Genomic DNA, 26720 nt, shown 5'->3' with positions numbered 1-26720 from the left:
TAGACTTTTGAGGCTGATGAATAAGGGCCCACAGCTACGTGTTCCCCCCGATTGAAGTCTATATTTGACGTTTAAACAAGTGTGACAATATTTTAGTTAATATTTGTTCTGTTTTTACATAGACACATAACTGAGGCATTTTTTTAATGAGGATCCTTAAACTTCATAAGAATTGTGACTAACATACTGTATGTACTAAGTAAGGATGGGCGTGATCTGCGCTTGACCCGAGACACAAACACTTGACATTTTTTAAAGCTGCAGTCGGCCAGTCTGGCAGTTCGAGTTGACTCTGTCAAATTTCAAATGTTTACAACCCTCATGCCCCTCCCCCACTACCTCGGTGCTCCTCCGCTCCCTCCCATCGAGTTCTTGTCAATGCATGTGCACCAGATTTCTGTGAACGTGCCCGTCTCTTCTCTCATCGTTAAACGGCATGGAGTACACACTACACAGTGATAAGCTGGCTAACTTACTCATTGATAGCAATTGCTAACATCATTTAGCGTATGTCCACCTTGAGGCGTTTGCATGTTATATTGTCACATGCATGAATGACGTGGCGTGTGCGCAAACTGTACCTGACAGTCTGCTTTCAGTGAATATGATCAAAAAAATGTTGCCGACTGCACGTATAAGTGGAACATTAAAAGCGCTATCTGGTGGATAAACTATGAAATGACGACCCTATTTCTAAATTACCTCAACATCTGTCAAGCTAAAATTGTCCCATGATAAAATATATGTATTTGTCATACTCTGCTACCAGGCAATTGTCAATTTTATTTTTAATAAAAAAGGACTCACCCACTGCCATGTCAAGCTTCACACCAATCCAGATCCCCTTAGCAAACTCCACTCCTCCGACATAGTGGACTGTTCCTCTCCTCTTCCCCACCCACACCTGCTCCCCTGGGGCCATCCAGTCGGGAAGCTGAGCTACAGGGGTGCTCTCATCTCCGCTGGAATCTCCCGAGGGCTCTGCGCTGCTGGGGTTCGGGCTGGGACAGGGACTCCCGTGGGGCAGATCTCCCTGGGCCGGCTCCTCGATTGGGGGTTCTCCTCCTGCTCGTGGAGTCGGGCAGGAGGAAGGGGATGTAGATAAAAGTGTGACCGGGGATGGTGATGCTGCAGATTGAACTGGGACTTTGTCAGGCACAAATACTGGGGCTCTGGCTGAAGTGCAAACTCCAGTCGTGTTAGGGAAGGACACAGCTATGCTAACAGAGCCTGTATTATTTGGACATTTGCATGTAGCAGTTGTAGTGTCCTCTGGAACAGATGTGTAAATAATACCAGGGACATCAAGGGAGTGTTGATTGCCAGTATCACATGTTTCTATATCCAAACCCTCTGGTTCCCATCCTTTTGTAAAATGTGCTAAATCACTGTCTCCAATAGTGTCGCCTGCCCCTTTAAAGTCAGTGAACTCCTGGCTGACGCTGAGAACACAGTTGCGCGGCAGAGATGATATTTGCTGCTTGTCTTTGCAATTAGGAATACTGATGAGTGAGGAGGCTGGGTGGATGAGCAGCTCCTGAACCCCAGCTGCTGAGAGAGGAGGCTGCTGGGTGTCACTCCCCGCAGACACACTTTTGGTTTGGGCACAGCCGAGTGAGTCGTGGGGGTCTCTGGAGCTGCAGCTGAGGTGGTCAGAGCTCTCGCTAGCACTGAAAGGCATGTCAGACAGCGTAGCGTTGGAGGCACTGTGTGAAAAGTAGCCACTAGTACAACTGCTGGCTGTGGGGCTTCGAGGCACCTCTCTCTCTCCACTTCCGCCCCCGCATCGGCTTCCCTTCAAGTCAGACCGGGAGGATAAAAAACCCTCCTGGTTCTCCAGAGTGGCGTTGTAGATCTCAAAGTTTGCAAAGTCCTCTGGGATGTAAGGCTGGAAGCCGCTGTGGTCTTGCAGGCCCCTATTGAGATTCAGAATCATGTCCACGTCTGTCTCCTCGTCCTCAGAGTCCTGCTGATCAAAACAACAGCAGCAGGACAAAAGACACATCCCACCAGACATGATGTCAGCTACATCCTATGGAGCATTGGCATATTTAAACACTCTTTTTAAAGCGAGGGACAATGAGAAATGGTGTACACTGTGATAATGGGCAATGAACATATGAAGAATTTGGCACATTTTCTTTGTTTTCTTAACTTTGCTTTAGGGTGCTTTCTGCTGTACCTTTGTACTCGTGTGGGTTTACATATGGTTGTTGAGCACTGGTGATGTTGGGGTTGAGAGAAGTGTATCATATTGTTAGAGGAGTAAAATATTTGGTATATTAAGAAATTATGATAATCAGGGCTGTAATTCTCTCAAATTGTACAATAGTTTCTTGATTTTTTAAGCCTCAATATTAACATACGTAGGACAGTGTCCTCATTAGTGAAGAACAAAAGTTCAGTTCTCTCGTTTTGTATTTTTCTAAAAACATTGTTTTCTGTTGTCTCTTCCATGTGTTTGTTCCTCAATGGAGATCCTGTCAGTTCATATGTACTGTCACCAGCACAGAGACTGGTTTAAAAGTGCTTATGTGTAACCTTAAAGCAGAGTGTGTACACATCTAAGTGCGATACTTACAGCAGTGTGAGTGTGAGTCACTTCAGTGTGACGCAGGGAGCATTGTGTGTGTGTAAAACTCTTACAGTAACCCTCAGAGCGCTGTGTGCTAGAGTGTGTAGCACTTACAACATTGTGTGGCAGTGTGTGGCTGAGCTGTCTGCTGCTGGGAGTGGTGGTCGTGGTGGTGGTGGTGGAGGTGAGGGTGAAGGTGGAGGTGGAAGGCTTGCAGTGGCCCTCGCTGCCTGCCCTGGGTCGGCGCCAGGGGCAGGGAGGGGGGAGCAGTGCAGGGCTGTCCACACATGAGCGCATGCTCTGCAGATGGGTCAGAACGACACTTCACACACACACACATTCACACAGCATGCATGGAGCTGGGCAGGCCACTTACACAGTTAGTGCCATGCAGTATGATTTTTTTCACATAACAACAGTGCTTGAAGTATCTTAAATGTGAATAACTGTACTTTTTTTAACTGCACCACCACTTCTTGTGACATGTTTGTAGTCTCTTGACCCTCATCATCTCATATCCACACAATAATATAGCCCGTATCAAACATCTACTCCTTTGCTATTTTTTAATATTGAGACCATTTTTATCCGCTGCAGCTCTTTATGTACAACCCCAGTCATACACTCTAATCCTGCTGCTTTCTGAACCATTTCGCTGCTAGCTAGAAACCTCTACCTCCTGACCACAGCATCCCCATTAGTCCACTTCAAGCACGGATGAAAAACAAAAAATGCAAGGTTAGTTTCAATGGTTGGAACAGCCACAAACGATCAGAGAAAATCAAATTATCAATTAACTAAATCAGGAATGAGACTTTATAGCATGGCTTTGTCTAATTTTGCATTGTGGCTCCCCTCCAGCTTGGTTCATGCTCTCGTAAGTACGTTATCATCTTTCATTTAAATACAGGGACATAAAAACAATGGACGGTGCAGTCAGTTTCTTTCGGCCACTCAAGCAAAAGCAAAGCCATTTTCACAAAAATCATCAGGCAGCTTCGGATACTTAGTAATCGTTGTCAATATGAATATATTTATCATGTTGTGTAAATGAAATTTGATGCAAGTGACATGGTAAAATGTAATAAATGGGGTACAGAGGACTGACAAAATGAGGCTATGCAGGAACAACATGTCAAAAACGAAGACATGAAACCCCCCCACTCTAGAAAAAGAGCGCATTCATTCTCCTTACCTCTTGTCCTAGCAGTGGCCGGGCCTCCAGGACTTTCTTCGCCTTGTTCTCCTCTTTGACAGGCAGCAGGGATTTAAGGAACTTAGGTGGCTGAGGGGAGAGGACCTTGAAGGGGCTGGAGTTGAAGATAGTGGGGCTCTCTGGGACCAAACCTGTGTGAGAGCATTCAGCGGTAACCCCGTCATAATGAAGCAAACACACACACAAAAAAATGTTTCCTACAAAAAAAAGCCAGGACACAGTGTAGCTGCTACATGTTTTTGTAGTTTACCTGGATTCTCCTTACTTTTGACGGGCGTGGTAGAAAGCGAGCCCTCCGGGGGATTGCAGCTGGTGCTGTCCACATGATCACAGTGGTCCTACAACAAAACACAATATTTTTCTCATGCTGTCTGTCTGAATATACCTGTATTCACCCTCTGTCTGAAACTGACTTACCTTACAGTCTTCATTCTCACAACCAGTCAGGTCTGTTTTACTACATGGAGACTGGAAAGTAAGAAACAATGTGTTATAAGTTTCCAATTTATCTTATAACAATTATTTCCATATGCTTCTGTGGGAAGTGCAGGGAGTGATGTATTCATTACATGCTGTACATTTGGTGTGCTGATACTCCTCCTTAAGTGTCTCCCCTTGGTAGAAAGCGCTTCCTTCACTGTTACAGCCTTTACAGGAAAAAATGAGACAGGCACTTCTTTACATGTCACTCAATCGGATTTTATTTGTGTTTTAGTATGTCAGTATACTGTATAAAATACCTGTCGTAGCCTCTCCAGGCTGAGGATGTTCTCCACTTCCAGGACTCCTCGTGTGTACTTCTCTATGTAGGTTTCTCCATCCTGAGTCTCCTCGCTGTCTCCGCGAGCTGCCATGAGGGCCAAGGTTTCCCTTTCCTCTGACTCCTCTGACGCCTGAACAGGAAAGAGAAGAAACTTAGAAATGGATGATGAAGATAAACACCAAACTGGTTATATGTCACCCATCCATAAAACAGCCAGCGTTAAGATACAAAAACAGGTAGAATAAACATGTTGCACCTTTGGTATGTTGGACACGATCTCATAAGTCACACCACAGGAATAAAGCGCGTTCTTTAAGGACATCCGTCTCTTGAGACTTTGTGTGAAACTCTGTAGAAAAACAAAACTATGTTAATCATCAAACCACAATCCATTGCTGCAAACACCCACATCTACTATGGGCTGACACTGCTTTGATTAAATCTGATCCCTCTTGTATTGACCTGTTTGTTGTAGATGTTGACGGCGATCCTCTTGCGGAGCACCAGCTCCATGGAGGCAGGGTGGCTGAGCTGCACCGTGGCTTTGATGATCAGGTAAATGCGTTCGTTCGGAGATGTGATGCGGTTGAGGTGCACAGAATCATGGATGGATGAGTCCCAGGAACACACTGCCGATACCTAGGGAATTTTGTTTGATCAATGTAGCTCGGCAGAAAGAGGGTTTGCAGCAGCTGGCCAATGAGCAGAAAAATCACCATCCAACACAGTAAAGAGGGTGGTGATTACTGTATGGTTAGCGTTGCTGTGCAACATGAAAGAAAACATGAAGAGACGTTTCTTTGAAAGCTAGGTTTCCATGCATGATGCCGCACAATTACATGTAGTGAGTATGTAATGGTTCAATAATGCACATAATTGTAGGGAAAAATATTTCCCTGAAGTGCTCTTGTCTGCGTGTGATTATTGGAGAAAAAATAACATTGAGCAACAATAAAAGAAGTAAAATCAGCATAATTCTTTAAAGAGCCTTTGTGAAACTGCTTATGCTAAATGTATCTCTACAAAACATGACATGTGATTTTCCCCAAATCCATACATCCGGACTAGTTGATGATGAAGCAAGGAAAAGGCCAATACTTAATTTCACATAGCTTAAGAAAAACCAAGACCACAACCATCTCTGTGAGCACTTGTGTTTCCCAGAGTTCCCTTTTTGGCCACAGGATGGCAGTAAAATCAAAACAATTGCTTACCTCCTCATCACTGTGCCTTATGATGGGCAGATAGAAGAACTGGCTTCCATGCTCCTTCGGCAGGATAGAGTTAACTCCTGCGGCATGTGGGCCAGTCAGCTGTTCATTTACTGTCAGATTATCCGCTGGTGGCATGAGAGACAGTTAGTGCTTGTACAGGCCTAAAAGGAACCTGCAAATACAGTATATGGGTTGATGTACCGTTTGTGTCTGCTTTACCATTTAAATCCAGGAAAAGTACTGGGATGTGAGCTTCTACTCCTGCAGATGGCGTCCTACAAGGAGTTAGGTTAAAAGGTGAAAAAAGCAAAGGACTGAAAATTAAATGAGAGTTAAATGCACGGGAGTGTGTTTCATGTTTTTACCAGTCAGCAGGAGCTCCAGGGATGCCGCTGCCAGGCGCAGGCACAAGCACTGCGTTTCTCTCTTCAGTCAGGCCAACCCACTGCTCCACCAGCCGAGCCTCACGCTCAATATCCTCCTCTGATTTCTCTGGATACATAAATGAGGATAGAGGTTTCATCACACAACAACACAGAGACAAAAATACAGACAGCACACAACAGCCACAATACAAGTCATTCAGCAAGTGGTAGCTGTTACACAGAAAAGAAAGGCTAAAAGTTGAGACTCATCTGGGGTTCATTTCAATTCAGAAATCTTATTATTTTTTATTCAGATCTCAGTTTTACAGCCATAACAACTCAATGACAAAGTCAGCCTATTATCATCTGAAAAAATATATGGAGACTTTGAGGATACATATCAAAAGAGGATCTAGAAAAACAAATTAAAGCCTTGAGTCATGCCTCAAGTAGGCCAGAATACTGTAATGGTCTTTCTCTGGTCTCTCTTTTAGAAAGCAGCTTCAACTCATCCAGAATGCTGCTGCTAGACTTCTCACAAAGACTAAGAGAGCAGAATTCCTTATATTACATACATTCACCAATCCTCAGGTCTCTGCACTAGCTACCAGTCATTTATAGAACTGACTTCAAGTTACTGCTGGTTGTGTAGAAATGATGAACTGGCTTTGGGCCTAAATATATTTCTGACCTACTTCTTCCCTATGAACCCTCTAGGCCTCTGAAGTCATCGGGAACAGGTCAGCTAACAGTTCCCAGAGTCGTAACAAAATACTGTGAAGCTGCTTTTAGATATTATGCTATCCACTCCTGGAACAAACTGCCAGAAGAACTCAAGATTTGCAGCAACTGTAACCACTAAAGACTTGCATGAATGCTTTTTAACTGAAATTGTACTCTACGTTTGATTTGTATCAAGATTGTACTTTGATTTTATCATTATTATTATTATTATTATTCTCTGTGTATGGAATGTGCTCACCTTGTTTGTTTATGATTTTCTTGATTTGTTCATCAAGATACTCCCGACGTTTGATCAAGGCCTCCGACCAGCGCTCTCGAACACAGTTGAGATCTTCTTCCTGGAAACAGGAGACCAGAATCAGCGTCAGCTGGCTCAGTAAGGCGGAGGATGTGCTGCAGAGCACAGTGCAGTGTAAACAGGGCAAGGTGAGTGTGCACAGGGATGATTTTTATGAGGGAGTACCATGACTGTGCCTTAAAACACACGCTAGCCAAGCTAAGTGAAAGCTAATTTAAGTTTCAAGGTCCCATGGTGCATTTTTTTCTGAACAATTATGATCAAATTCTCAAAAACACACACACATAAAACCTCTTTTTAACCCCTTTCAACTGACACACATGCATTTACACACACACACGCTGCCACACTTGTATGCACACACTAAAGTGTCCTCACATGCAGCCACAGCCATCCAAAGACCTACCTTGATGTACAGCAGATCACTTTGTGAGGGAACCAGTGTCCACAGTAACCAAAGGACCTCAAAGCCAACCTTATTACGCTTCTGACCATGCATTGTACTGTAAATCATGCAGCCATGCAATACCCATGTGATTCAGCTTGTTATTCCTGCAGCTCTTCAGTAGTGACAAGCAAACAGCAGCATTAGTGTGCAGGAACCTGAGGGGAAGGCAAGAGAGAGTGGGACAGGATCCTGGGCAGACAGACTGCTGGCTGGGAGCTCAGCCATGGGTGGAACTGTACTTTGCATAGTGGACTGCCAAAGAATGGTTGGTGTGATTGCTAATTACAGCATCAGAAATCATCCACATGTGCAGCTGCTTTTTAATAAAGCACTCATTTCGTTGGCACAGCCCTCCGCCTCCCGCCTCACATGCCCTCGGCAACAGGCCTGGTCGCAAAACACATGATGAAGTTGGTTTCCTTCATGCTGCAGAGTGAGCTACAGGGGGAGGAGCAGCAGGAGACTGAGAGGGTACCTGATAACTATCCATATCGTCTTCCTCCTCTCTCTGGCAGGAGAGAACACACTCAGTCAGATGTGGGGAACCAGGAAAAAAAGCCCTGACATGACAGCTTATAGCTTACTATTCACTGCTCATGTAACTTTCTAGGAATCTTATTGAGGGTGAATTTATGTCAATGTTTTTATGCTTTTTTTAGTGATGAATGCATTTAAAAACAATAACCAGCCCCAGAGTGTAATTTAAAAAAAAGAAAAAAAAAGATTCTAAATGTAGAAAATGTAAAAAAGGAGTTTATCAAACTGTCGCTTCCTTTCTACATCAAGGCACATCAGCGCATGTTAACAGAACAGACACGCCACTAATGAGTTTGTACATTCCTTGGCCTTCCCTAGACTTACTGCCAGCTAGCAAGATGAACCAGTCATGGCACGAAACCAGGGTAGACTAAACACACTTTGGCTAAATCAGCATAATATCATATAACACTGGCATGAAACAAGCATACTGTTCCCAAAACACAGAATCAGTTAAATACAAATCATCATCTTATTTTTGTTCACACAATAGGTGTTTTCACAGACCTGGTAGCTGTCGAGTGGTCTCTGCAGTTTGGTGGAGCGCGCAGACACACAGCCGATAGAGACAGACAGCATAGCCTCCACCAGCAGAGGCAGAGTGCCTGAGTTTTGGACCGGCTTCACGCACACCTGCAGCCTCCTGGAGTGACCCTGGTTTGGATAAATCCCCATAATTCATCATCAGAATGCTGCTGCCAGCGCTGCACTCTCAAAGTACTACACGTACGCAGCTGTTTCTAATTACATCCTTAGTTATGATCCGCGTGTGTGTATGATGTAGGACAGCCAGTCTGACCTAAAGTGAAATTTGCTCATAATTTTTTCTCTGACCTGTCGGAGTTGGAAGACTCCTCCTGTGCTGATGTCTTTTCCAGGATGCAGCTCCACAGATGAGTATTCTCCCTGCTCATTCAGCTCCTGGATGGAGATCACCAGCTCGATGCTGCGAGACACCTCACTCCACCTAGAACACACAACAGCCAAGATCAGTGTGTGTGTGTGTGTGTGTGTGTGTGTGTGTGTGTGTGTGTGTGTGTTTGTGTGTGTGTGTTTGTGTGTGTGTGTGTGTGTGTGTGTGTGTGTGTGTGTGTGTGTGTGTGTGTGTGTGTGTGTGTGTGTGTGTGTGTGTGTGTGTGTGTGTGTGTGCGTGTGTGTGTGTGAGAAAAGTGGGACTGCACCATGTAATTACCTGTCCCGGAGCGTCTGGGTCTTGGCCTCCAGTGCATCTAACTCCCAGAGCGACCGTCCGTTCCCAGCACAGCGGTGACCCCACACTTCTATGGCCAACGCTCCATCTGATATAAACTCCAAAAACTCATCTGTCACATGCACAACGTAGTCCTGCACAAAGATAAGATGTTTGTAGTGGGAGCTGATTTGAAAATAAAAGTAGGTAATTCACGTTACAGGATTTAAAATGATAATGCTTCAAGGTATGGCATTAACAACCTCAAGTTGAAACAACCAACAGTTCAGTTTCACGCACCTTGCAGTGATCAAACTGAACAGTAAACTGGGCATCTGGGCTGCGGGGGGAAGGTCTGTCCGGGCTGACCATGGGAGGAGCCACAGTGGGTTCACCGTGCTCCCAGAAGGTGTACTGACAGAAGACAAAGTTGGACAGGTTGAGCGGCAGACCTGTGGCTTCCCTGATCCGCACCTGCAGCAAAGAGACAGGATGAAGATGAATTACTGTTGATGGACTGTTGTACTAAGCAATACTCTTAAGCCCTATTTGAAGTTGGTTAGGTCAACGTTGGGGCGTGGGGTAAAATAGTCTCAGGACATCTGTAATTTAAATAGTCAATTTACATAGGATTAAGAAATCCCTGTATTCTGGGAGGGGATACTCAAATTTACGTGCTGCCGTCACCTCCCTGTCGCCATGTGCATGTAATGTAGCTTCCTGATATCACAAAACTAACTAAACATGAAACTAAAGGACATAATTGATAAAAAATTATGTGATTGATATTATTGATAAAAAGTGATGAGTGATGCCTCCATGCTCCAAAAAACGCGGTAACTACTTATTGACATATGATATAACATATGACATATTATTTACAGAGGGTCGTATTTGGACGGGATTAGTATTACCTAGGGTATTTTTTCCGGCATATTTTACAGAAGGTAAAATTTGCCATATTTTTCTCTGGAATAATTCCTGACATGGCACATTGGGGCAGGACTAAAACCTCTGGTAAAAATGACCGTACCCCACATCTCCACATTGAACTAATCCTGTCTGAATAGGGCTTTAAAATTCCAACATATCCATCTTTGTGCAAATCCAGTGACAAGTGTCTTTTACCCTGCAGGTGAGCCTCTTGGCCATGTGGACAATCTCCCCGTTGGTGTCCATCACCTCAAAGCAGCTACTCTCACTGGAGTTCTCTGACGAGTCGTCTCCCCCAGACAGGCGCTCTGGTACGGCTCCACTCACTCGCATCAGCTCAATGTGCAACCTGCCTGCAACCTGCACACACAGAGCAGGGAGACATCATCACCTCCATTCAAAAACAATTCCACCAAATATCTACATTTTTAAATCTATGAGCATCATCCTTTCATGTGGACCTGATGTAATCAGAGTATTTGAACGCGGCACCATGAATAATTTATCTGTGTATTAATCTGGTTATGTTGGTGCACCCTTACCTCTCCCTGTTGGCTGATGATGGGGACAGCATATTGCAGTTTGACATCATGGAAAAGGCACTCCAGAAAAATGTTGGCCACTCCTATCAGATTGTGGTTCTCTTGCGCCTCATAGAATGGATCACAGTGTTTGTTGTTTGCCTTGTTATACTGGGGTAAAAAAAACAGAGAAACACCTAAATAATCCTGTTTCAATATTCAATTTCTTTTTTTTTTTTATTTCCTGTTTCTGATCCTATGTTTCTTACCATCTCCTCTGTGCCTTCCTTCCAGTCCCTGTAGTGGTCTCTCATATCCACCAGTTTGTTTTCCAGCTTCTCAATGGTCCACACCTGGGTGCCCTTCCCTTTTCTCCGCACCTGAATGGCCGGCTCGCTCACTATCGCTCCACGCTATATATAAAAAGAGGTGAGCAGATTTAGACACTTATATTTCAGCAGATATTCACCACTTGAAACACAACGCGATAACGTTTGTACGTTTGTTTGCTGAGGTCTGACCTTGCGGTTGGCACTCAGGTTGGCCGCAGGAATCTGAAGGGTGACCTGATAGTCAGTCAGTTTGCCCATCTCCTCTGCCAAAAAGTTGGCTTCTCGCACCAAGGTGTTAGCTTTCACGACTTGCTCCCTGAGTCGAGACAGGCTCTGACGAAAAAGCTCATCCCTGACACACAACACACACACACACACACACACACACACACACACACACACACACACACACACACACACACACACACACACACACAGCTCTCTTTTTAGTATTTTCACAAACCATAATGGCTAGAGTTTACCGCCAAAACCGCTGGCTAAAATGGCTGAAGCTAGCTAGCAATCAATTATACAAACATCAGCTAACTACTAACACAATGTTGGGGCATCCAGAATAATACAGTACATGCTGATATGCATGTAAGCTTTCGACAACCCGGATTAAGAATGTTCAAAAAAAAAAACACAGTGGAAGTGTATTCTAATAATTCTTTTTTTTTAATATTGTTATTTTTTACTATTCATTCAAAACCATAAAGACGACGTCACAATCCTATCTCACATATTTGACCCACATTTAATAGTAATAATAAATAAAAAGGAATCAAATAGGCCTAAATAAATTCCAAGGGTGGAATGGCAGTATAATAACAATATACATAGTAGTACTTTTATATATATATTTAAAACAAAATTGTATATATTCTTTTTATTATTATTATTATTTATTTATCCACTTACTGTCCCATATGGCTTGATCATTTTTTTTGTGAGGGGTTGGTTGTGGTGGGTGGGCCGGTGAGCAGATGGGGTGTTTAGGTGTCACTAACCACTAGAATTGTATTTTTGTGAATCCCTTCTCATAAAGGAAATAAAAAAACCTGATCACAAAAAAAGGTTTTGGTGTTGTATTAGTGTTGATGATCTCTTGGCAAATTTCCTCGGCACCATCCTGCACCATTTTTAAAGCACTGCTTTTGTCAGGAAAGGTAATGCACTGACTATGGATAAGCACCTGATACCCCATTTCAAAAGAATCCAAACTATGCCTTTAAGGTGAGGAGGAACTGCCTCACTGATAAAGCTGCAGCAGCTGAGTGACTCAGACTGCGTGAAAATCTGACAAACTCCTAGTGAGACACGCATACACACAACCACACTAACTTCAACTCACACACACACATGCACAAGAGCAAAGCATATCTTCGCTTTCCAGTCCTCCCTGTAATGTACAAAAGGGTGTGTGAATGCATTCCACTGACCGCTCCTCTGTCCACAGTCGCAGCTTTCCGTGTGGTGCGTGTGTCGGGAACGTAAGGCGCTCGCTGCTGCTGCGGTGGTGTTGAGGCGTTTTGTCGGGAGACAGCTGTTGCCGTAGCGACTCCAGCTCTCGTTCGTACATGACCCTCTGCTCCTCCAGAGCCGTCCGCTTCTCCTCCAGGTACTGCTTCTCCAGCACCTGGACCACATTCTGCATGGGGTCTAAGATGAGATGAGAAACAACACATTTCACAATCTGATACACAAGTCTTGATTATAACAGGAACAACACAGGGCAAAGTTTCTTCAGTACAGGAACAGGGTAGGACTTATGAAAACTAACCATACAGCAACCACCACAGCACACAGTATCATTGATAAGTGCTTCAAGTTGGAATTCCTCTCATGGACTCTAGCTTTGTTAATGTTAGTGAAACATTTGACAGATAGATAGAAGCTGTTTTGATAAATCATTTATTTTGATTTATCGTTTTAGTTTTATTGAATATATAATTTTGGACTGTTGATTACACAACAGAAGCAATATGGAGATGTCCACTAGGGCTCTAGGACATTAAGATGTGCATTTTTTGACCATTTTAAGAAAAAGGAATCAAAAGATTAATTGATGATGAATATAGTCATGACTTTGAGCACTAATTGATTGTCACAGCTGTGGTAGCAATCTTTTGTTCGTCCCTCTTCAGCTCCAGTTGTATCCGACTCCAACGATTCAAGATATTGAAGCAACAATTCACTGAGTAAATAATCAGCCGATTGTTGTAATTAATGGAAGAATTGTGCTTTTCTATATTTAAGATATGGATATGAACACAGAGCCGAGAATTGTTTTACAGTAATGGCATTTCTAAAAATCGGTTATTATTTGGTCAGAGTAGCTGGAACAAACTGTAAGCTCAGAAACCAAAGTGGAATAAGTATGTCTACAGCTGTGGCCTGAAAGCCTAAAGGATCATGTTGATTTCAGAAGGCAGATTATCCAAATTATACCGTTGTTTCCGAGAGTCTTCATTATGACCTCCATTTGGGCAAACTCATAGCTGTAGTCCTGCTCAGAAGAGGCCTCGCTGGCAGTCTCCACATCTGCCTCGATGAAGCTCTCTCTGGGGGAAGCTCTCTCCAGCTCCTTTAAACGGTCCCGCCGCTTTCGATTGGGCAGATTGATCCTACAGAGCAACGGGACTTCCGGTCAGTGACTTTTTTTAGTTTGACTCTTCATTTGAATGCTGCTGCACTGTGATGCTTCTCATACCTGAAGAAGTGATTGTTCCCCCATAAGATCCGATCTCCGTGCCACAGGTGCACCAAGGAATCAATCATTGTTCCGTTCACACAGGTCCTGTTGAAAAACAGAGAAATTTTAATTCTGATAATGAAGATGTCAGACGGCATTATAATCTTCATGTTTAAACAAGGAAAACTAATTAAGAAGGAACAATACACTTGTAGTGGGAGGGAGACATGGCTCTGATATCAAAGCGAGGAGCTTCAGATCATAGATTCCTGAACAGTGAGGTCATGTGAAACACTGAGGTCCAGTCATCCATGAAGGAAGGATGGGAGGAGGGATACACAGAGACAGATAGAAAATATGTTGGTGGTAGTTGTACAGTTGCTCACCTGGCATTCCCTATGGGCATTAGGGTGACGTCACCGTCTGGGCAGAGCTCCAGGATGCAGTGCTCCGGCTGGATACCGATCCCAAAGAGCTGGATGTCCTGAGATGTATCCGCGCCCACACGCGTGTGCTCCTACACACAGGTGGAGGACAGATTAAGGATAATGACAGATCTGGAAAATAATTACAGTGTTCCAGGATTTAGGTCATACACCTAAAAAAAATGTGTTTATTGAACCAATTAGCACGAAGAGTATTGTCAATCGCAAAAAAACTAAAACTTCAAAAACAAAAATAAAACTGAAGCAAAAATCAGACCTAAGTGGAAAAACTCTCTCGCATTGCAGTGGGTGTTAAACAAACATTCCAGCTTCCAGAGGATGTCCTACCCCTGCAGCAAACAAACCGATTTCACATTACCATAGTCATTCCACATTGATATGCCAGGCTGGCCTGCGAGGCCAGACAAGGGCCTGTTGTTCTGTACACTGCACAGGCTGCTTTCTAACGACTAACGCTTCCACTTCAGTGCTTTGCTTAGTCCAGACCTGCTCTTTTTGGACTCCTCTCTGTTCTCACACCATCATCTGGATCACGGCACCATATGGGCCTCAGTCTACGGTAAATTTTAATCAACGTAATGGGTCTATGTTGTTAACAATATGCTGTAATGCCAGGGAGTGAATGACTAAGTAACTAACCGGCTTCTTGGCAGCGACTAATCCCTAAAATGAGACAGTTATTAAGAGAACTTCTGTGCAAACTTAGGCAATTACAAGACGTTTTGGATATGTGACTTCTCCAGCTACTATCGACAAAAAAACTACAGCATTTGCCAAGAATAACATGGCAAAATGTCGCAAAGGTCGTCCATTCATGGCTTTCACCCACACAATTATTTATTGGTGCCATTAAAACAAAACAAGTTTGCATCTATTGGGTTCCATATTTATCTTTTTTTAAAGCTTCTTAAGTTGAAACTAAAGGGGAACAGATGCAGGTTCAGACTTTATTAGAACCACATAAATTCCACACAGACTGGTGAGTATGCACTGGAAAAGTCCTCATAAATGCATTTTACTGTTAATAGCCCCTTTAACGCATGCACTGCAAACCTGAAATTATGTTGGTGACGTTTCATGCGGTGCACTGCAACCAGTAGAAAACAAACGTCCAAGGGTGAAAAAGATGAAGGGTGATTTACACAAAGACCAGAGGTGTAGTGCTATATTTTTTACTACTGGAGCGCACCTATGACACACATGCATGAGTGTACGCGCATTGTTAAAATGGTGCACCTATTCTAAGGTTGTGTAACCTACTGTGACAAGTCTACATAGACCTAATATGAGTCGACTGTATAAAGGCCTTTGCACATCGAGGGAGTCTTTTTCAATTAATTTGCAGTTAATATATTTCCTTCGAACTGTGGTTTTTCTCATGAATACTTTCACACAGAACAGATTAAGGTCGATTTTTACGGGGCTTTCGCACCATGAATAAAGACATCAACAATCAGGTTATTTTTGACTTATGAGGATTATAAAACAACAACACAGAGCTCTGCTGCTAGACCTCATTCACCCATGGATCAGACGGAAAACTATTTTACTTTCAACCTTGACAAAGGTTCATTCAGAGCATTTATCTAAAAGGAAACTTAATTTAATATCTTACAGTACCTCAGTTTTAGCTTTTCCTGCTTCGGCTTCCTGACTGTTTTCAAAAATCACAGGACTAGCGACTAGTAATCCTGCCAGTATTGCATTATCACATAGCAAAAACTTTTGTTACCTTCAGGTAGTAGACCAGTAGCTCATTTAGGGCAGGATCAGCATTCAGATTGACCAGGAAACACTTGTCTTCACCCACTTTAATCCCTGATGTTTCCAGAGAGATGCCCATGCTCTCCAGTTGCTTCTGACGTTCCTGTAAACAAAGATAATAGCTGTGTAGATGTTCGTATAAACATGCTGATTGCGATTGAGTGTGTTTAGGACTGATGTGCATACAGTGGCGATCTCCTCTGTCTTTCTCAGTTTCTCCTCCCAGGTGACTGTCATCTCGTGAATGAGTTTCTCAGACTCGTGCAGTTTCTCCTTCAGCTCAGGAGCCTTCAGTGACTTAAAAGGAATAATGGGAAAAAACAACTAGCATCAGCACAAATGGATATTCTCGTGATTTATGACAAGTCTGGCAGGAATTAATTCATAGAATTTGTAAAGATCTTCGGTCCACCCAGTCCCTTGACTTACCTCGGCCTGAGAGAGTTGAACTTTGAGCTTCTCCACCTCTTCCCTGAGCTCCCTGATGATCCGGGCGTTGGGGTCTTCATTCACCACGGCGTGGTTGACGATTCTCTTGGCTCTGTCAGCGTAGCGTAGCGTGGACAGAGTCTCCTCATAGTTATCAGCCGCTGGACTCACTGTGGCTATCATGGCCGTCTTGCTGTTGCCGCCAAGGTTGTCCTGAAGACAAGAAAAAATGTTGAAAGGATGCAGAGCTGCTAAAGCCTTTCAGTCTAGACACAAATATTGCAAACAACAAAGAACAACTTTATACTTCCACTACACAATTGGAATATCTAGTTATGTTGTTTATTGAGGTTTTATGTTCAAACCATATGTTTGTAAAATATGATACATTTTTCCAGGGCAGTAGATTATTAAATAACTTAAGTCCTCAAAGGAGTCTTTTAAGCCAATGAACTTGTTTCAAGTATTTCTAGGCAAGGCAAGGCAGCTTTATTTGTATAGCACTTTTCATACACAAGGCAGACTCAAAGTGCTTCACAGCACAACATGTCATGAATTAAAATGCATTACAGAAAGACAAAGAGAATAAAAACATAGACAATAATCAAAACAGTGCGGACGTTAAAAGTGCGAAGATTTAGCAGAAAGCTAAGGTGAACATAAAAGTTTTCAGTCTAGTTTTAAAAGTGGTCAGAGTGGGTGAAAGTCTTACATCTTCAGGAAGTTTATTCCAGCTGTTTGTTGCATAATGACTGAAAGATGCGTTCCCTTGATTTGAGTTTACTCTGCGAACCACTAACAGATTGGTCTCAGAGGATCTTAGTGATCTAGAAGGCTTATGTAGTGGGAGCATATCAGTGATATACCTCGGCCCTAGACCATGTAGTGATTTATATGTGAGCAGGAGGATTTTGAAATCAATTCTCTGACGTACAGGAAGCCAGTGTAATGATTTAAGAATTGGTGTAATGTGCTCACATTTTCTTGTCTTTGTTAGAACTCTAGCAGCAGCGTTCTGAACAAGCTGTAGCTGCCTGACAGTTTTTTTGGGAAGACCTGCAAGGAGACCGTTACAGTAGTCTAGTCTACTGGTTATAAAGGCATGGACAAGTTTTTCTAAGTCTTGAGCTGACATGAGCCCTCTAAGTCTTGCATTTTTTAATGATAGTAGGCCGATTTTGTTACTGATTTGATGTGACTGTCGAAATGTAAATCAGAATCCATAATAACCCCAAGATTTCTGGCTTTATTTGAGGTTTTCAGGGACAGTGATTGAAGGTGTTGGATGACTTTAAACCTTTCTTTCTTAGCACCAAAAACAATTATCTCAGTTTTATCCACTGGCACATCCAGTGTTTGACTTGCTCAATGCACTGGCACAGTAGATCTATGGGGCGATAATCATTTGGTGATAGCGCTACATAGATTTGGGTGTCATCGGCATAGCAATGGTGGTCAATGTTATTATTTTGCATGATTTGTCCTAGTGGGAGCATATAGATGTTAAATAAAGTCGGCCCCAAGATTGAACCTTGGGGGACTCCACATGTTACGTTGGTTTGTTCTGATACAAAGTCTCCAATGGAAACAAAATAGTTCCTATCTTGTAGATATGACTTGAACCATTTTAGGACTGTGCCTGAGAGCCCCACCCAGTTTTCCAACCTGTCCAAAAGTATTGAGTGGTCGACAGTGTCAAATGCAGCACTGAGGTCCAATAGCATTAGTACTGAAGTTTTGCCAGAGTCTGTGTTAAGACGGATGTCATTTATAACTTTAATAAGGGCCGTCTCTGTGCTATGAAAAGGTCTAAATCCTGACTGGAGGTTGTTGTGGCAGCCAGTAGAAGCCAAGAAGTGAGTTAGTTGTTGGAGTACAACTTTCTCAATTATTTTACTTATGAATGGTAGATTTGAAATTGGTCTGTAGTTGTTGATAATAGAGGCATCTAAAGTATATTCTTTTCATAATTCTAGTGTAGCCTTATTTCTTTTTTTCAAGCTATATTACTGACACTTCAAAACAAACACGATTTCACTCTCCTTCATGTGGCTGTGAAAAAACAAACTGGGAAAGGTCTAAGAGAGCCATGTATAGGATAGACCAACCCACTTTTTAAGCTTTTAATACCACTGTCTTTCAGTCACACACCTAGAACAACCACATATCATTATAACAAGTAACAAAGAAGGCAGGGTCAAACCTTCAGTAGCCAGGTGAGGACTGAGTCTCTGTATGGCACGAACTTGGCCTTCCCCTTTCCTGCAGACTGATCAGCCAGAGCAGAAATCACACAGCCTAACGTGGTGAGAGATCTACAACACACACACACACACACACACACACACACACACACACACACACACACACACACACACACACACACACACACACACACACACACACACACACACACACACACACACACACACACACACACCATGTTAATCTCTAAAATTATTAATTGGATTTTCATATGAAAAAATATACACACTTGTTAATATTGCTGCCCTCTTTGAGTCTCTCTCCAGCAGCTCCGGTCTTGGACACTCGCTCACTTCCTGCCAGGTCGACCAGACTCATCTTGCTCACTTTCTCCCCAGAATTCTGTTTGTCACCATCACAACATGAACACACAGTCAGTCAGACCCATGACAAGACAAACAGGATAAAAAGAGTTTCAGTAAATTAGAGGCACAATTGATTGCAAAAAATAGCTGAAATGAAAGAAAAGACAGACCCCGGATTTCAGATCAAAAAGCGTTTGTGTGACAATTATACTGAAGACGCCGTGTGATCGACTGCTCTCCTCGTTCATGTTGGTGGCTGCAACCGTGCGAGATTTGTTCCCCTCTGACATCAACACCTCAATGTCCTAAAAAATACAGAGGGCGTGGTCATAAAAGAAAATGCGACCTGAACACTTTTCACTGGATTTAGGTCAAACTTGAACATGCATCATTATGATAACAGTAAAGTATTCACACATGGCTGTATGCCATGTGATTTAGCTGGGTACCAACAGGCAGCATGCCAAGGCTGAGGGAAAACCACTGCACTAATACCAGGCAGAGCACAGAGGAACAGGGTGGAGATGTTTAAACTTAATTAAGGAAAGCCCTGCCAAGGCTTGGCATATAAACTACAAGAAACCCCATGACTACATCCCACATCAGGAATTTTGTGTCATTACAGTTTCTGCGCTTGGGAAGACGTGAAACTAAACAGTTTTTCCAAATGTAAATCAATGGCTTGATGACTGGAGATGTGATATAGAGACATTTCTGCTGGATGCTATAAATCATGTTTTTCGCGTATGTGAAATATGAGGCCTGTGGTCAGTGATACAGGGTGGATTCAGATTCGCCTCTGGTCGATGGTGCGATGACAGAAAGATGAAAGACGCACCTCAAAGTTGGTCACAGCCAGCTGAGACAGACCATCCACATACGGACCGAAGACTTTGTGTTCCCGAACTTTCAGGGACTGTCGACTTCTTAAAAAATAGGGAAAAAGCAACACAATGAGTGAAAGAAAGAGAGAAAAAAGGGAGGAATAACATTTAAAAATTAGGGACATATGTGCAAAAAGAAAAATGAAGAAACTGTTCAACAGGATATTTTATGATTCACATTCACAAGATTTAACATTCCTCTCTTTATGACGTCCTTTTCCGTGTAACACGCTCAACAAATGGCCTCTCTTTATAGAAGCTAAAAGCATCTCCTCTGACCTTGAGGCTTTGATTAGAATGAATAAAAATTTAAATTAATGCTTCAGGGTTTTGAAAAGCTCACATGACACATTTACCCTCCTCTTGGAACAGTAATTCAAAACCATTTTTTTTAAAAAGGCCTCATATTGGTAACTGGTAAGAATAGTATTTATGGATATCGTAAAATAGCATAAATATCTCTGGCAGAAATAGTTTAAAACAACGTTTGTTATCAATTACTTTTTTGTGGAAACGGAATGGCCCACATGTTGTTGCAGTATTGAATTGATTAACTGTTCATCAACATGCACTACAGCTGCATTCAAATGTAAACAGGGTTTTGATACCAAGTTTACACATGAAAAAAATAGATCAAGTATGAATTTTCTGAATTTCTTAAAAGGGCAAGGTTGGCTGTGCTTTATCGTTAAAACAATCCTATCAAAGAGCAACCAAAATAATGCTTTACTCCATCTCTTTACTCCAGCCTTCCTCTGCCTTTAGTTTTTGTGTGCCAAACACTTGAAATTATCACACTTAAGATGAACACCCTTACTGCCTGCTTCACCTCAGTGTGCAGTTGTTTTCACCGACTATTATGCTGTTTTGATTTAACTATTTGTATTTGTCAATAACTTTGACATTTGAAATGACCCCCCCGCCCCCCAGATCCTAATAATATACATGATATGATATGATATGATGATGGCAGACTTAAAGTGAGGGTAGGTAGGTGTTTCAATAGATGATGCAGGTGTGTAAACTGAAAGTCATCTTTACTTGGCTGCCTGCCATGTGTTGAGGAGAAATACTATAGATCAGTAAGAGTCACTTAGGGCGCACTCACACTATCCTTCCGCACCTCGCCCCGGGCTTTAGGGTACTTGTCCCCCCCTCCCTCTCCCCCCGCTGGCCAGCCCGTTTGTACTCACACTGCCTGGGCCTTGCGCAAATGCTTCTTGCCTGTCCATCGACATTACGCCGTAACACGTCACGCGCATTGATAACGTCATTGCGATGCGTGTGTGTATGTGTGTGACCGAGACCCTATTTTACTTAAACATCACAGAGTGCAAATAGACAAAGATAGTGCGAGGCGTGTTAATATAAGCGAGAGGAAGTTGCCATCAAAATGTTTCTGGCTGCATCTTCAGACATCTGCAGCACACAGAGCACTCCACTGTAGTCCCGCTCTTGGGCTCGGCTCATAGGCTGCTCTGACCGCTCTCCTGCTCCCGGCTGCACTAACAGATGTGCCCTGAAACACGCTCTTTCACAGTTCGCTCTCCTCTGCAGTCTGTCTGCCAACCCACATCAGACCACGGAGGCGAAGAATGCAGCGGTGTCAGAGCACGATGCTGGCCACTGTTCCGCAGGAAATGACTGGGTCGAGCTTCCTACTCACATCATTCTGTCGCCGTCCACCCCATTCATGCTACTAGACACAACAGAGCTATAAACAGAGATGCAAACTAACACAAAGTGGGAGCTGGGGGAGAGGTCACAGCTCGTGCTGGAGTTGGAGTGAATCAAGACTGCAGAAAAGCATGAGAAAATGTCACCAGCTGCGCCAGAGTATTAGCTCATTCAATTCAGACTCACCCTTTGGGATCAAGCAGGTCACGGACCTTCTCATTGTAGATCTCCATGTAGGACACCTCCACCTTAAAAGTATGGCCCTCGTTCTCCTCCCTGTGGACCCTCTCAAAAAGCGAGCAGCAGAGCCGAGGGATTAAACCCGGCTGCTCTCCGTTCCCCATCATGGAAAAGGACTTGCCTGAACCTGGATGGACATTATAGAGTCACACAGTGCAGGGCTTCAAATAACAGTAAAATTGTATTTCATATGTCTCTACTATGGCCACCTAAGAAATTATTTCGCTATATCATTTTGAACCAATTTGCAGAAAAATAGCAATACTTATCATGAGATGACACATATCATGACTACATGCAAAGTCAAGGGATCACCAAATCGATTAGATTTCATCTTCTGAGGACCATGAATGATTGTAAAAATTTAAATTTTGGCAATCAATCCAATAGCGCAGAAGCACAAACGTGAACCTCATGGTGTTGCCAAAAGTATAAGTCAGATGATAACCAAAGTCATTAGGATTCATGGTCTGGGAGCAATAAATGTCTGTGCACATTTTTTATTTTTAACATTAAAAATAACAAGATATTTTCGTCTGGACCAGAACAGCAAACCAACCAACCGACGTTCCAACGCACTGCACTTAAAATGAGGGTTGTTGATTAGACTAAGGATGTTTTCCCAGTTTTAGTTTGTTTATTCTATCAGTTGATGAGCTTGTAAACTTGGGACTGTTCCCCTCTTGATTCGGTTTCTTTTCGCACAGAGGAAAATCCAAGAGAACCGAAGTGCATCACTACAAACCCTGTGAGAAGGTTTACATCAGGTGATCAGAGGGCCACTGAAACATTAGGCTCTTCTCTCAAAACGTTTCAGTAGCTGTGTCTCTTTACCAAATGTTTCGCTCGCAGACAGGACGTGGGATAAGGCAGCTAATTTGATCCAGGGTGAAGGAAGGATATGAGTTAAGTGATTCACCAGTGTAGTTAGAAATACAAGTCTTCCTCCACATCTGGAGACATCCTGACCTACAAATATACTTAAAGACTTAAGTATAATAGAGGCAACTCATTATTTATAAGTGCTCCAAATACTGCATGATGTAATGGACTTAGCAATAACAACAAAAAAAGAGTAACTGCAGAGTTCGTCTGGATTTTCAGTTACCTGTTTGTCCGTAGGCAAATATGCAGGCATTATATCCCTGGAATGCATTTTCAAGTATTCCCTCTCCAAGGCACTTGAACACCACCTCTTGACCTTTTAGACAAAGAATCACCATGGAGATTTTGGTAAACAGATAAACCATTCCGATATATAAGTACTAGTTGTCTGGTTTGTATCCCTAAATTAGTGACATTAACACAGATACATGTATCAACAAGGGCCAGGAAGGATAAGAATTCATGAAAGATGACAGATTCCCATCTAGTCATGTAGAAAATTTCAGGCTGTGCAGAGAAATCCTGTGTTGCTCGCTGTCGTGTTCCTGCTGAATGGGACAGCTGTTTAACAAGCTAAATAAAGCTTTGGCCTGGGCCCTTGAGGCAGCCCTTCGCTGAACAGATTGCCTTGTCGATTCAGCACAAAGCAGATGTAAGCATTACATTTCCATCACAAAACAACAGTGATATGACAAGGAAAACATGCACAATGATCATGTAAATCTGCCTCGGGCGGGCAGTGGTAACCTCTTTTCTTTCGATGATACAAAAACTATAGCTGTAACCTTTTCTGTGTTGCACTCATTAGAGACATAATGATACAAAAACAAGTGTCTATATATATATACAAATCCAGTGATGGTTGTATTGTTTTGAGACACTACAAAGGCGAATAACTCAAATGGATATCTTAATGTGTTCCCTCAAATGCAAATTATTACCCACACCCCCACTTTGCTTTGGATGATGCAAAAACAGCTTTCCATCAAGTAGGGAGTTTCCCCGTGCTATTGCTGCACAAAGCTCAGTGGGCCTTTACGTGGGCTGTGATCTGAGTTCTTTGGTGGTGAGTGAAAGATCGGTTTCAGCATTTATGACTCACCGGCATATTTGGGAACGTTGGACTCGTCCATGGACCAGAAACAGTGGTCAAAAGCGAACACCTGCAGAGGAGTCAGCACAGGGAATGTAAACACACTTTTCACACTTGCCCGAGCGTGTACAGTAAAACACAACCTGATCTTCCTTAGTAGTGGTTTTACTTCTTCAGTGGTAGAAAAAAAAAACAGGCTTTTTGTGCACCACCGTGCCACCCTGCAGTAAATCAGCAGGACTGAGCTTGTCTGAGTGAGTGAGGGGAAGTCTAACCGAGTATTGTTCGAGGTAATGCTCGTTAAGACCGAGCCATGACTGTCTGCACAAATCCACTGTTAGCTGCCCCAGAGTTTTGGTCATAGCGGCTAGAGTTAAATGAATTCATAAATCAGGGTCAGCGCTCCCCAGAAGAAATTCCAGCACCCGGTGACCCTCGTCTCCAAGGAAACGGGGCTGTAGCTGTTCCATGGTGCGGGCTGGCTCTCAGCCCTGAGCACTGGAGTTTCACAACTCAGGCTTCAGCAGCAGAGACCCCTTGTGTCTCCCAGGCACCTGCATGAGCTCTGGATGGATGACACAGAGACAGGATGCTCTCTGGGAAAGAGCAGCAGCCTCATTTAACTCTTCACAGGCAGAACAGCTCCTGTTACGGTATATGCTGCAAAGCCCCACGTATCAAGCATCACTTTAATTTAATACCCTTGTGATTCATTAAGGACTTCCCAAGACCTCCTATAAAAACATTACAGATTAATAGTTTTGTTCTACTTTTTCTACATCAATCTCTTAAACAACTTCAACCCTGCTCAAAACTGCCAAACATTCAATCATTTTGAGGACTTTTACCCTTTATTTACTACTTGATGGCACTGTTGTTATTTCTGCCCCCCCCCCCCCCCTTTTTTTATATATATATATCGTTCTTGGATATGTCAAAGATTAGCCAAAATATTGACTATGATGCATCATTAGTTTTTGTGTAGCATCAGATTTAAAATTGACTCCCTTTTTAAGGTTTTGAACACTTTTCTTAACAGGGCCATATAGGTTGTTTCTAGGATGCAACCCTTTACAAGACTGTATTAGAAGGTTTATTGATGAATTTATAATCTCACCTGATTTTGTGGCATATTTTGTGTTATCTTTCCCATGGTAAATTTCTGCAACTCATCGTTATTGCTGCCTAACTCGGCCAGGGCACTCTTAAAAAATATATATTCCTCCTAGATAGATTTCTTCTGAAATGCGGGAACAATTGCAGGTGCACTGTCATCCTGCAGAGCAAGCACAACACTGCTGCACATTACTACTCCTTGCTTTATGTGCACTGTCACTGTTCTGCCGAACCACTTTCCCACCACACGAATAACCCCAAATAATTGAACTACCTTCTAATCATAATAACATTTCCATTGGTCAGGGAACCACTGGTTGCACAGTCAGCATGGGAAGCACTGAGATCACTGAATGCTTTGAAAGCAAGACCTCCTCTTGTGACTTCAGACGAGTGAGAGGGTGCCATTCAAAGGAACAAAAGTGCCATCATTCTCAATTAGGGCTGGTTTGGTTACTAGGGCTCTGGTCTGTCCCTGTCCAGCATGAGGGTGTGACTGCGCAACAAATTGTTCATGACTGGACAATTACTATTAATCAGCAGTACAAATAGTGATGAAGCAGAGAAGCACAATGCCCTTTTTATGTAATTTCTGGGATGAAACCTGGTCAAACGCCATTAAACCGCAACCTCTGTTTACCCTTTAGAATGCAGGGGGACTGATTTGAGAGCTACTATAACTTAGCAGACAGCCACGTGCTCGTCTAGCTGGAGGGTATTGCAGGGTAACTCAGGTTCATGGGCCCCAGAGACCGTGCATGCCTGTGGCCCGCACTAACACTCCCTCAGACCCGTCGGAGGCCGAGCGCACTGAGTACAAAGGCCGGTCCCTGGTGTGTGAAACATCTCTGAGCTAGTCACCAGCGTGTTGTCAAGGGGGGAGGTGGGGGTGCACTCCAACAATGCAGCTTTGAATCCGCACACACACTGCCCCAGTGTCCGCGCTCATCCCTCTCTCATTGTAGAGCCTTTGTGGGTGTTCACGAGATCTTAAAAAGCTGACACATTCACACGGACATCTATCCGGCTCCTGCTGACCAACAAAACTACTAAAACACTCTCAATTAAGTCCCTAGAAAAAAGGTGACAACAGTAGATCGACCTGCGCAGGATGCTTCTGATCCCCTCAAGGGAATGGTGCTGCCAGCGCAGCATCCTGCTTCTGGGTGATTTCAGTATGTGTGATACGACTAGAGTCAGTGAGATGACTGTTTCTGCTGACACTGCTCTGTTGATGCTGGCCAATTTTTTTGTAGCAACAGAAACAGATGATGCATACATACCTTAGATTGTTTTCTGTTGGGTAAGAGGGACAATCCATCATAAGCAGAAAAAAACCAATGGGGGAACCGGGAAAAAAAGACAGAGAGAAGAAATAACATGGTTAGCAGTGATACAATTTAACAGTCAGAACATGTTCACACTCAGTAAGATGCAGCTGCACTTCTCACAGTAGGAAACTTCCAATTGTCTGTGTCGACACAAACAGCTTTTCTCAACTGAGATATGCGCATTGACACTTTTTTTTATGAAACCTCACAGAGTCCTTTCTAACTTTCTACATTTCTACAATTCGTAGTGGGACTTCTTCATTCACTCCTTCCCTCATTTATTCACACATTTATTCACTTGCGCATGGTGGCGATTCCTGGTGGTACGTGCTGCTGTGATTGGGTTCATAATTGGGCCAGTGGACCGTGAGGAAGGGAAGAGATTTAGGATTCAATGTCCCACTGACTCTGTTGAGCAAATAGCTCTTATTCCTGTGGACTTAACAGAGAGGCCA

The 26720-nt window shown here is 43.1% G+C and overlaps 1 protein-coding gene across 6 annotated transcripts in view; it reads right to left on the bottom strand.

The window, feature by feature from the left end:
• The window catches only part of kif13a (kinesin family member 13A), a 41169-nt gene that overhangs the window by 1696 nt on the left and 12753 nt on the right, over positions 1-26720 (bottom strand). Inside the window, exons 3-39 of one of the 6 annotated variants that reach the window (XM_083918136.1) lie at positions 26218-26230; positions 23828-23888; positions 22949-23041; positions 21787-21967; positions 19878-19965; positions 19210-19344; positions 18964-19076; positions 18673-18784; positions 16470-16682; positions 16227-16337; positions 16009-16143; positions 14217-14347; positions 13849-13935; positions 13587-13762; positions 12578-12797; positions 11325-11487; positions 11073-11216; positions 10825-10974; positions 10478-10642; positions 9650-9823; positions 9353-9504; positions 8995-9127; positions 8668-8814; positions 8099-8131; positions 7116-7215; positions 6134-6260; positions 5988-6043; positions 5769-5893; positions 5017-5193; positions 4811-4903; positions 4532-4684; positions 4361-4438; positions 4209-4259; positions 4042-4129; positions 3771-3922; positions 2690-2875; positions 808-1969 (exon numbers count right to left, since the gene is read on the bottom strand). In XM_083918136.1, the coding sequence (XP_083774262.1) occupies positions 808-1969; positions 2690-2875; positions 3771-3922; positions 4042-4129; positions 4209-4259; positions 4361-4438; positions 4532-4684; positions 4811-4903; positions 5017-5193; positions 5769-5893; positions 5988-6043; positions 6134-6260; positions 7116-7215; positions 8099-8131; positions 8668-8814; positions 8995-9127; positions 9353-9504; positions 9650-9823; positions 10478-10642; positions 10825-10974; positions 11073-11216; positions 11325-11487; positions 12578-12797; positions 13587-13762; positions 13849-13935; positions 14217-14347; positions 16009-16143; positions 16227-16337; positions 16470-16682; positions 18673-18784; positions 18964-19076; positions 19210-19344; positions 19878-19965; positions 21787-21967; positions 22949-23041; positions 23828-23888; positions 26218-26230 (5678 nt within the window). The remainder of the gene's footprint in view (positions 1-807; positions 1970-2689; positions 2876-3770; positions 3923-4041; positions 4130-4208; positions 4260-4360; positions 4439-4531; positions 4685-4810; positions 4904-5016; positions 5194-5768; positions 5894-5987; positions 6044-6133; positions 6261-7115; positions 7216-8098; positions 8132-8667; positions 8815-8994; positions 9128-9352; positions 9505-9649; positions 9824-10477; positions 10643-10824; positions 10975-11072; positions 11217-11324; positions 11488-12577; positions 12798-13586; positions 13763-13848; positions 13936-14216; positions 14348-16008; positions 16144-16226; positions 16338-16469; positions 16683-18672; positions 18785-18963; positions 19077-19209; positions 19345-19877; positions 19966-21786; positions 21968-22948; positions 23042-23827; positions 23889-26217; positions 26231-26720) is intronic. The other 5 variants (XM_083918139.1, XM_083918138.1, XM_083918137.1 and 2 more) reach the window with 5 other exon arrangements.

Source organism: Echiichthys vipera, assembly GCF_963691815.1.
Source record: "Echiichthys vipera genome assembly, chromosome: 8".
Lineage (NCBI taxonomy): Eukaryota > Metazoa > Chordata > Actinopteri > Perciformes > Trachinidae > Echiichthys > Echiichthys vipera.
This window is presented reverse-complemented; position numbering and strand designations above follow the sequence as displayed.